General features: G+C 40.1%; 1 protein-coding gene across 6 annotated transcripts in view; it reads left to right on the forward strand.

The window, feature by feature from the left end:
• Positions 1–9,652, forward strand: part of LOC123507225 (cyclin-dependent kinase-like 4) — a 112,628-nt gene extending 102,976 nt beyond the window's left edge. For all 6 annotated transcript variants that reach the window (XM_045259940.1, XM_045259942.1, XM_045259943.1 and 3 more), the window contains 7 exons: positions 439–631; positions 1,415–1,536; positions 2,929–3,092; positions 3,905–4,102; positions 5,937–6,079; positions 6,411–6,533; positions 6,954–9,652. In XM_045259940.1, coding sequence (XP_045115875.1) covers positions 439–631; positions 1,415–1,536; positions 2,929–3,092; positions 3,905–4,102; positions 5,937–6,079; positions 6,411–6,533; positions 6,954–7,100 — 1,090 coding nt within the window. In that variant the 3' untranslated portion in view covers positions 7,101–9,652. The remainder of the gene's footprint in view (positions 1–438; positions 632–1,414; positions 1,537–2,928; positions 3,093–3,904; positions 4,103–5,936; positions 6,080–6,410; positions 6,534–6,953) is intronic.
• The last annotated feature ends 1,265 nt before the right edge of the window (positions 9,653–10,917 follow it).

A 10,917-nucleotide genomic window follows, 5' to 3' on the forward strand; every position in this document is an offset into this window, starting at 1 on the left:
GTGCTGTGTTCTTCAGTGGGGTCTTCATAATGTTTCGTTTTGGAGGTTCTCAAGAGTGTTTTCCAGCTAATAATGTAGACACCTTGCTAAATCGTCCCTATAAAGCACTCTTAACCCCTTGAATATCATGACGCGCTTCCATATTCATTTTTCTTACTATTTGATGATTCTACACAGCTTCAGAAACATTTTGGGGATTAAAAAAGTAAAGACTGTGGTCATTAATCTTCTAACCTCCATAGATCCTTCCTAATGTCAATAAAATTATCTAATCCTACAAAAATATCAAGGTAAAAATGTCTCCCAGTATTGAAGAGGTTAAAATCCCGTATCACTTCGACCAAACCTCATGAAACCAGTCAAAATGTGGACAGAAATGTTTCTTAGAATGAGACAAAGAAAGACAGAGTGACGAACAATCTCTTCTTGCCCTTTCAGGAGAACCCGGGTGTCCTCGCGCCTGATGGAGAAGTACGAGAAGCTAAGCAAGATCGGCGAGGGGTCCTATGGCGTAGTGTACAAGTGTCGCAACAGGGAGACCGGGAACCTGGTGGCCATCAAGAAGTTCGTGGAGTCTGAGGATGACCCGCTTATCAAGAAAATTGCCTTGAGGGAGATACGCATGCTCAAGGTGATTGGTAGTAGTCGTAGTAGTAGTAGTAGTAGTAGTAGTAGTAGTAGTAGTAGTAGTAGCAGTAGTAGTAGTAGTAGTAGTAGTAGTTGTATAGATATAGATAGATACACATGCCACAACAGACCTTGCTTTCCTTATGAGGTAACTTATATGACTGCTAAGATGATAGTAGAAGGAAAGGATTGCAGTAGAAGAAAAGGACAGTGATGGTAACAGTAGTAGTAGTAGTAGTAGAAGTAGTAGTAGTAGGTACGGTAGTTATTGTAGTGCTGTAGTTGTTTAGGTTGATAATATAACTAAGACAGAACATGAACTCGAAATAGACAAGCTTTTTTTAATGTATATACAATACTTCTTGTTTTTCTGTAATTTCGAAGATAAACCTTCATAAATAACTGTTAAAATTATTATACGTACTTGTTATTTTGGTTATGGAAATAGTAGTAGTAGTAGTAATTGTAGTAATCTCTCTCTCTCTCTCTCTCTCTCTCTCTCTCTCTCTCTCTCTCTCTCTCTCTCTCTCTCTCTCTCTCTCTCTCTCTCTCTCTCTCTCTCTCTCTCTCTCTCTCTCTCTCTCTCTCTCTCTCTCTCTCTCTCTCTCTCTCTCTCCCCCGAACCAACCAACTACATAACAAACAAACAAAGCTACCTAACTAACTAAACACAACCAACTCAATCCTTTTCCCAGCTTAAAACTTTCCTCCCACTTTCCTCTCTCGCTCACCAATCCACGTGTCGATCCAACTAACAACATTTCACCACCTCTTCTTCTTCCTGCAGCAACTCCACCACCCGAACCTGATCAACCTAATCGAGGTGTTCAGGAGGAAGAGGAAACTGCACCTGGTTTTCGAGTTTTGTGACCGGACTGTGCTTAATGAATTGGAGAGTAATCCTAAAGGGTGAGTATCCTTCTGTTCATCCTCCTACTGTTTCTGCTTCTGCTTCTTCTGTCTTTATTGTGTATGAAGAACAGTTGGTTTAGAGGAACAAAGAGGTGAAAAAGGAGGAGGAAATTAATGTGTTTTTTTTCTTTCCCCTTCTTGTGTACTTTTTAATGTATTAGTAACACTGGCTTCTCCTCCTTACCTTCATTTTATTTTTATGTATGAAGAACAGTTGGTTTAGAGGAACAAAGAGGTGAAAAAGGAGGAGGAAATTAATGGGTTTTTTTTCTTTTCCCTTCTCGTGTGCTTTTTTTTTTTTATGTATTAGTAACACTGGCTTCTCTTCCTTACCTTTATTTTCTGTTTATGTAAGACGAACAGTGGGTTAGAGGAAAGGAAAGGTGAAAAAAAAGAGAGATTTAATGTTTTTTTTTCCTTTTCCCTTGTATGTTTTTTTTTAATGTATTAGAAACACTGGCTTCTTTTACTTCCCTTTATTTTATTTTTATTGTAAGAGGAACAGTGGGTTAAAGAAACAGAAAGGTGAAAAAGGAGAAAATTAATGTTTTTTTTATTTCTCCTATGTTTTTTTTTTTCATGTATTAGTGACACTGGCTTCTTCTTACCTTTATTTTCGTTTTATGTGAGAGAGACAGTTAGTTAGAGGAAAGGAAAGGTGAGAAGGTCGAAGGAAATGTATCAGTTTGTCTTTCTTCTTGCTTTTTTTTCATGTTTTTCCCCTTTTTTTTCTTTCTTTTTTTATGTAAGAGGAACAGTGAGTTAGAGGAACGGGAAGGTTAAAAGGAAGGAGGAAATATATTTTTTTTTCTTTCTCCTTGCTTTTTTTTTTTTTATGTAAGAACACTTATTATCATTATTATTATTATTATCATTATTATTATTATTATTATTATTATTATTATTATTATTACTACTACTACTACTACTACTACTACTACTACTACTACTACTACTACTACTACTACTACTACTACTACTACTACTATTACTATTGTTATCATTCCTGCTCACCATTACCACTTTTATTATTTTCTCTTCCTCCTCCTCCTCCTCCTCCTCCTCCTCCTCCTCCTCCTCCTCCTCCTTTTCCTGTAGCTTCAAATGCCGTAGTTGAAAGCTTGTCGTGAAATGATAAATGCATGAGTACCAAATAACTGAAGGACTGAAATATGAACGACTCGATCACAATACATGGAATAAAATAGTTAAAAAAAGAGAAAGAAAAACATGTTGCAGTGTGTGTGTGTGTGTGTGTGTGTGTGTGTGTGTGTGTGTGTGTGTGTGTGTGTGTTTCACTTCTGACATTTACGTTAAAGAAAATGGCCCACTAAGCTACCCATCCCTAATCTAGTGTAATCTTAAGTAATCTAATGTAATCTGGCGCAGGTTACCGGAGGAGAAGGTGAAGAAGATTACCTACCAGCTGGTGCAGGCCATCGGCTACTGCCACAAGCACAACTGCATCCACCGCGACGTGAAGCCTGAGAACATTCTCCTCACCAAGAGTGGCGTGGTCAAGCTGTGTGACTTCGGCTTCGCGCGCATGTTGAGTACGTGTTGTGTGCTGGTGTGCTGATTTGGTGCTGGTGTATTGTGTGTTGGTGTGCTGGTATGCTGTTGTGGTGCTGGTGTGTTGTGTGCTGGTGTGTGGTGTGCTGGTATGCTGGTGTGGTGCTGGTTTGCTGGTGTGTTGGTGTGTTGTGTGTTGGTGTGTTGTGTGCTGGTGTGTTGGTGTGCTGACGCGCTGGTGTGGTGCTGGTTTGCTGGTGTATTGTGTGCTGGTATGTTGGTGTGCTGGTGTGCTGGTGTGTTGGTGTGGTGCTGGTTTGCTGAACTTCTTTTTTATGGAAGAGGGGAAGCTGGCCAAGGGCAACAAAAAATATGACAAAAAGGCCCACTTGATTGCCAGTTCCCTAAAAGGTTAGCAGAGTTAGCCAAAAGTCTGGGAGAAATGTCTTGGTGGTGGTGATTAATTGATGGTGGTGGTGATGAGAGTGATGGTGATGATATTGTTACTACTGTTTTTATGATAGCATTATACCTTCTACTGCTGCTACTACTATTACTACCATTACTAGTATTGATGCTGTTGCTACTGCTACTGTTACTGTTGCTGCTGCTACTACTGTAATCATATGAATAGCCTCTGTAATATCAATAGGGCTGTTTCTGTCTATTTATCCTTTATATTCCTTTGTATTCTTCCCCTTCCTTCTTTTCTTTATTCATTCAGTCAATCAATCAGTCAGTCAGTTAGTCATTTATCCCTCCCCTCACACATTCTCCTCTCTCTTCCTCTCTCTCACACACTTTCCTCCCCTTACTGCCACCATTGACAACACCCGCCCTGCCGCGCCCCCAGGTCCTGGAGACAACCTGACGGACTACGTGGCGACCAGGTGGTACCGCGCGCCGGAGCTCCTGGTGGGGGACACGCACTACGGCACCGCGGTGGATGTGTGGGCCATCGGCTGCGTGTTGGCGGAGCTGGTGAAGGGAGAAGCGCTATGGCCCGGCAAGTCTGACGTGGACCAGCTCTACCTCATCCGAAAGACGCTAGGTGGGTGGGTCAAGTTAGGTTAGGTTAGGTTAGATTAGGTTAGGCTGGGTAAGGTGAAGTTAGGTCGAGTTAGATCATTATAAGGATATATTAGGTTAAATTGGGTTAGGTTAGGTTAGGTTAGCTTAAATTAAGTTAGGTTCTTTTCTTCATTCATGTACTTGTTTATTGATTTAACTTTTTTTCATTTATTTTTTGTTTTGTTTTATTTTGTGCATTGGGTAGGGTTCGTAAGGTAAGATAAGGTAAGGTTAGGTTAGGCTTGATTCGGTTGGATTAGGTTAGGTTAAGTTAGGTTCGTGGGTTTGTTTTGCGAGAATTCTATTATTGAACCTCCCTGGTGTGTGTTTGTATTTCTATATCTGTCTATCTCTGAATTTGCATCTATTTATCTGTCTATCTGTCTGTCTGCATATCCATCTGCCCCTTTCTGTCTATCAGTGTATGTGTCTGTATTCTCTCTCTCTCTCTCTCTCTCTCTCTCTCTCTCTCTCTCTCTCTCTCTCTCTCTCTCTCTCTCTCTCTCTCTCTCTCTCCCGGTCTGTCTGTCTGTGTGTCTCCATATGAGCGTGTCCCATTACCTGTATTAGCCTGAGGGAGCCAAAGATAGCACCAGGTCTTCTCCTCGTGTCATTAGAAGCATCCATTAGGGCGAGTATTTATTTATTTATCTCCAGTATCCGCTTTAATAAATCCCGGATAGTTATGGTGCCGCAGCCTTGTTAGTTCGGGTGCGGGCGCCTGCTCCGCATTATTCATGGCACCATTATCATCGCATTCATTATTCCTTCTCCAATTTTGTGGAATAATATTATTTGGGCCACCGCCTCTTCCTTCCTTTCTTCCTTCCGTCTTTTCCTTCTTTCTTCTTTCTTGTATTTATTGTGTTTTGGTGTTTTCTTTGGTCTTGTTTTTTACTTAATTTTTCTCCTTCATTCTTTCTTGTTTTTTTTTTTTTTTGCTTTTTCTTTTGTCTTTTTTTTTTGCTGAATTTTTCTCCTTCATTACTTGTTTTTTTTTCTTTCTTTTTGTTTCACTTTTTTTTTTTTCGTCAGCTGCATCTTCATCCTTATTATCTTTGTTGTTGTTGTGGTTGTTGTTTTGCTGTTGTTGTTGTTGTTGTTGTTGTTGTTGTTGTTGTTGTTGTTGTTGTTGTTGTTGTTGTTGTTGTTGTTGTTGTTGTTGTTGTTGCTGTTGTTGTTGTTGTTGTTGTTGCTGCTGCTGCTGCTGCTGTTCTTACTGCTGCTCTTTTTGTTGTTTTCTTGTTCTTGATATTGTTATTGTCTTCTTCTTCTTCTTCTTCTTCTTCTTCTTCTTCTTCTTCTTCTTCTTCTTCTTCTTCTTCTTCTTCTTCTTCTTCTTCTTCTTCTTCTTCTTCTTCTTCTTCTTCTTCTTCTTCTTCTTCTTCTTCTTTCTTCTTCTTCTTCTTCTTCTTCTTCTTCTTCTTCTTCTTACTGCTCTTCTTCAATAAAACAAATAATCCATCACGTAAACTGTCTAAACGTTACTTCCATCACCTAACCTTTCAGAGCAGACTTGCATACAGTCTCTCTCTTGGCGATCTCCTCACATACCACTTGAGAAACTAGAACAATGAATTTTCCCCTCTTAGCTTTTTTTCTTCCTTGTTTTACTATCTTTACTATAAGTGTCTGTTGAGGTGTGTCTTTTGGTTCTCTGTAAATCATTTTTCTTCCTCTTGCCAGACCACGTAAGGACATGGGAGTGCGAGGTTTAAATGCGCTTCCATATGTTTGATCAACCTTTAGGATACTCGTAATCTTTGTGCATGTTGAGTGTTTGTTTGTCTCTAAATCCCTTCCCTTCCCACCAGGCGACCTTCTACCAGACCACATGAGGATATTCAAGGACAACGAGTTTTTCCGCGGCCTCAGCATCCCGGAGCCTGATGGCGTGGAGACACTCGACGCCAAGATGCCCAAAACTTACCCGAGAGAAGGTGTTGACTTCCTTAAGGTGAGAAGAATCGCTCAGTAAGGTCACTGTTCCCTTCACACACCCTTCTTGAGTCACTAGCCATCATGGGACGTTTGATTTTGCTCTACAGACAATCATGAACATGGTACTGACTAGACACTGGAAAATCTATTTAATCCTTTTATTCTTCTCGTAAGTGCTTGTAAACATTCTATACAGAGTATCTAGTGCTGAAAATCGTTACATATCGCAGTAAATCAGAGGTAGATCAGATCAGGCGCCGAAAGGTTCAGGAATACGAACTGTTATCATTAGGATTGAATACTTGACTTGCTGTGGGCGTTGTCTGAGTCTCCGCCACGCGTTGCAGAGATGCATCGACCGCGACCCGACTAAGAGATGGACCTGCGACCAACTGACTGACCACGACTACTTCAAGGGCTTCTCCTTCAAGATTCCTGAGGAGGACCAGCTGGAGCACGACAGACTAAAGGTGTGTGTGTGTGTGTGTGTGTGTGTGTGTGTGTGTGTGTGTGTGTGTGTAACCACATAAGCATGCAAGACACATATGTTCCAGGATCCACTACTGTTCAATATAAGTCCTTTATAACATCTAAATAAGTAATATTCGTACAATTACGGAAATCACATATAACTGTAGTTTATTATATATACAATTGTTTGTAGTTGCCGCAGACTAATTAAATGCAAAAGCTACGTTTTCTTTTCCTCCTCCTTCTTGTAACTAATCGTATTCTTATAAATGTCTCAATGATATCCGTAGAATGTAATAATAAGTCAAAATAGTAACTCCTCGGAAAAATCTTGAAAACATGCACTGCTTACACTGACGACTTTGCAGATCTAAACCCTCCAAGACAACGTGTAGAGTATTACAAAATGTGTGTTTCAGAACCCCTCGGTGTCCGGTTCGATGCTCCTGCCGCAGCTGGCCAGCACCCCGGTAGGCGGCGGCTCCATGTCCACCTCCTCCTCGCCGGACATCAGGCACCCCATGCACCGAGGCACGCGCAACTTCGACCACCTGCCCACCATCTGACAAAATGGCGCAGGGCTTCAGCGGCCGCCAGCCTTACCCTCCACCCTGGTCCCGTCCCCGTCGCCGCCCCAGGACAACGCCGTCACCAAGCCTCTTAACGGGGCAGGTGCGCGCGCGGCCCCTAAGTCCAGCCCCCCAGGGAACAGACAGCCCCACTCCATGCTGGACAAAGGCGACCTTTACGCCATTCTGTACCGCAAATACAACTCCTCCTAGCTGTCTCCTTGGTACCCGCACAGACCCACGCCCGCCTCACACACGGCACACGAAACTATTAGTGGCATTACGTATTTCATTATTATGTTCGTCACTACCTTTGTGATTACTATTTTTATCTAGAAAATTACTTAGAAGGCTGTTGTACGTACATGGCAGCTATAGGTTAGGTTAGATAAGGTGACTGACTTACTTAATAGTGAAATGTGTGATTATACGTTATGCTTTCAGTACAACATGTTTGATCTACCTAAATCTGGAAATCAGTAATAAATTTTATGACGTTTATAATCAAAATCATTGCCAGTCTCTCATCCACTATTAAAAAATACATTTACATCTACCCAACGAACTAACAAATAGTGACTACGTGAGTTTAGAGAATGTCTGTAGTAGTGAATGACTTAACCTGACAAAAAAAGAAAAAATGTTTCGTTCACCGCAGTGAGACGCGCGTGGCTCTGTGCACTTACCCTCCTGTAGTGTGTTAAGGCTGGAAGCTGCTGTTGACCCTCGCCACGCCACAATGATGGGTGTGTACTGTCCCGTCAGGAGATGAGTAACCTTTCCCATTCATAGCCAGCGTGTTTTACCTTCCTCGCCATTCTTAGGACCATATCATGAAAGACTGCACCTCCTCTACTTTCAAAAGGATTTAATTGAAGTTACACGGTCTTTTCAGGGAGTTTTTCTTTTATGGTTTTGGTGAAAGATTAATAAGTTTTCTACATTAGCAACTGGAGAAACGTACTTGCGAATCCGGCTCGTCATCTATATTGCCTTGGAAAATAGTCATGGAGAGAGAGAGAGAGAGAGAGAGAGAGAGAAGCGTTTGTAAATATTGGCTTCACTCTTTCATTTAGAACTCCACAGATTGCCAGGTTTTGTAAGAGGCTTTTTTAAAGGGCACTGGCTAAGGACAACAGAAAGATATATTGGCCCAAGGCCACTGAGGTGCTAGTCCCAAAACACCAAAAGTATTAGCCGAAACTGGAAGGTTACTGTCTCGAAACCTCGCCAGACGATCAGAAAACTTGTGATTGATGGAAAACGTGAATGGAGAAGGTTACTCAATTTCTGACAGACCACACGGAGCCCTCCCCTCCTCCCCCTCCCCTGCTGAGTGCCATGACCTCTACACGGACCTCTTTGCCAATTAAGACTGGAGTAGACGAGAGTACAGTCATACCGGGCTGGATTACCGATTAGCGTGGATCAGCTGTTTGGATCGCCGAGTTGTGCATCGCTGTGTTGTGTTATATCGACGGAAGAGAGTGTGGCTTGCTGTGATATGGGGGCGAGCCTGTGTCCCTCATAGATTAAGAGAAATTAGAACCGTGGCTACCTATCGTGTCGTAATACTCGACTGTAAAATGTTAGCACGTGTCTGAAAATCTAAGAGTTGTTAGGTTATTTGTGACTTACTGTAGCTGGAGCAAGGGAGGAAAGTGTTTGAATCTTCCCAGAGCAGGAGTGATGAGCTATACGGTGTACAGTCACGGCCAGAAGACAGACCCAGAACAGGTGGTGTGGTGACGGTCAGGAATTTGGCAGCGTCAGCCACACACTACCTCCGTGTTTTGTGTTTGTCTTTAATGCTGAGTCTTTTCCTCTATGACTCAATTCCCACTCGCCTTACAAGATTACTAACGGGCCATAAACAAATCAGTCCAAACTAATAAAGAGAAACCATGATTGTTAGCAGGTGAATGAAATAAGATAAAAAATTCAAGACAAAGTGAAAGCGCAGAAAATAAGGATGATAAACGAAATAATGAATGTAAGCTGACGAGTAATATTAAGATCAAAAGTTCAAAATTAGATGAAAGTCAGTACAAAATTTTTAAATGTTAAACGAAATGCTGCTGATGATGATTATAAGCAGATCAGTGGACTAAAATCAACATTTCAAAACAAAATGGAGGTGAATGAGAAGCATTGTTCATGGCCGTGACTGTACTGCCGTGTGGGAAGATTACAGACACACCTGAGTAGCGTTCATTGGCAGGTAAACCCGACGACGGGAGCGCATCACTACAGATGTATCAGGACCTCCGCACCAGCGTCGTTACCTGGACTTGACTACACTACTTACCTGTACAAATTAGTGTGACATTAGGCGATGGTTTGTGAGTTGTAGTACGTAACGCCTTTTTCGTCCGTTACGTCCTAAATTTTTCATGTTTTTTTTTTTTCGTTTTAGTTTCTTAGAATGCGTTTTTCTCTCTCAAGGTGATGAAAAGGTGTCAGATCTTTTAAAGTCTGATGTCTGTTATAAAATTTGATGTTATAGTCTAGAATTCAGTTAGGTTCTTTTCCCCTCTCAGGAGAATAAAGCAAAAAATAATGAAAATTATTAAAGTAGAAAATAAAAATAATTTGATAGCCGTCTGTAAACTATTTATCGTTTATATTTTTATGGTGAAAAAATATTATCCAAAAACTTCAAAATGTAACGATTATCGTAAGAGCTTATGTTATAGCATAGAATTTACATTTTCCTTAAGAAAATAAAAATAACAAAATTTAATAACCAAATAGCCTTGTATATATATATATATATATATATATATATATATATATATATATATATATATATATATATATATATATATATATATATATATATATATATATATATATATATATATATATATATATATATATATATATATATATATATATATATATATATATACACACACACACACACATATATATATATATATATATATATATATATATATATATATATATATATATATATATATATATATATATATATATATATATATACTACCATTATTTCAAATCTTTGGAATCGATTTATCTTCCAAAGAACGAAAACGAAGAAAACATAATACTTTCGATATTTACGTTCATTTCCAGTAGACACCTTTCTGCAGTAGGCGCCCTGTAGTTCCGTAGCCCTTCAGGACCTCCACTACCTGCTCCCGCGTGCCAGAGTGGGGAGGGGAAGGCGAGGGCCACACACATCCATGCTACTTAATGTTAGCGAGATAACATTGGAAGGTTAGCATTGGCAGGATGAGGGTAGTGGTGGTGGTGGTGGTGTGTGTGTGTGTGTGTGTGTGTGTGTGTGTGTGTGTGTGTGTGTGTGTGTGTGTGTGTGTGTGTGTGTGTGAACTAGAGAGGATGATACTAGAAATTGTATATTCAAAGAAAGATCTGTTATACCAGAGAGAGAGAGAGAGAGATGTTGTATGTGTATACATATAAATACTTTAAACTTAGGGATGTGCATTGCAGTTATTTATTAGAAAAATGAATGAATGACTTGATTTCTTTGCGCCATAATACGGGAGTCATAAGGCGCCGGAGTACGAGTCAGCGTGTGGAGGTAACAGGTGACAGGTAACAGGTAATTTCAACACCTTTTCCATTGTTTGCTAGTCATCCCGCAGTTTGTAAGTCTTTTATATTCCCTCCTCATTACATATGTGTCAATTAGATAAGTTAGATTAAGTTTATACTGAATACAACATTATTTTTCATGTCTCTATACTAAATGACGCATCTAGTCTTTTTTTATGTTTTTTTTATTTATTTCATTATGCATTATCGCAATTATCACCTAATT

The sequence above is a fragment of the Portunus trituberculatus genome, chromosome 21, assembly GCF_017591435.1.
Source record: "Portunus trituberculatus isolate SZX2019 chromosome 21, ASM1759143v1, whole genome shotgun sequence".
NCBI lineage: Eukaryota > Metazoa > Arthropoda > Malacostraca > Decapoda > Portunidae > Portunus > Portunus trituberculatus.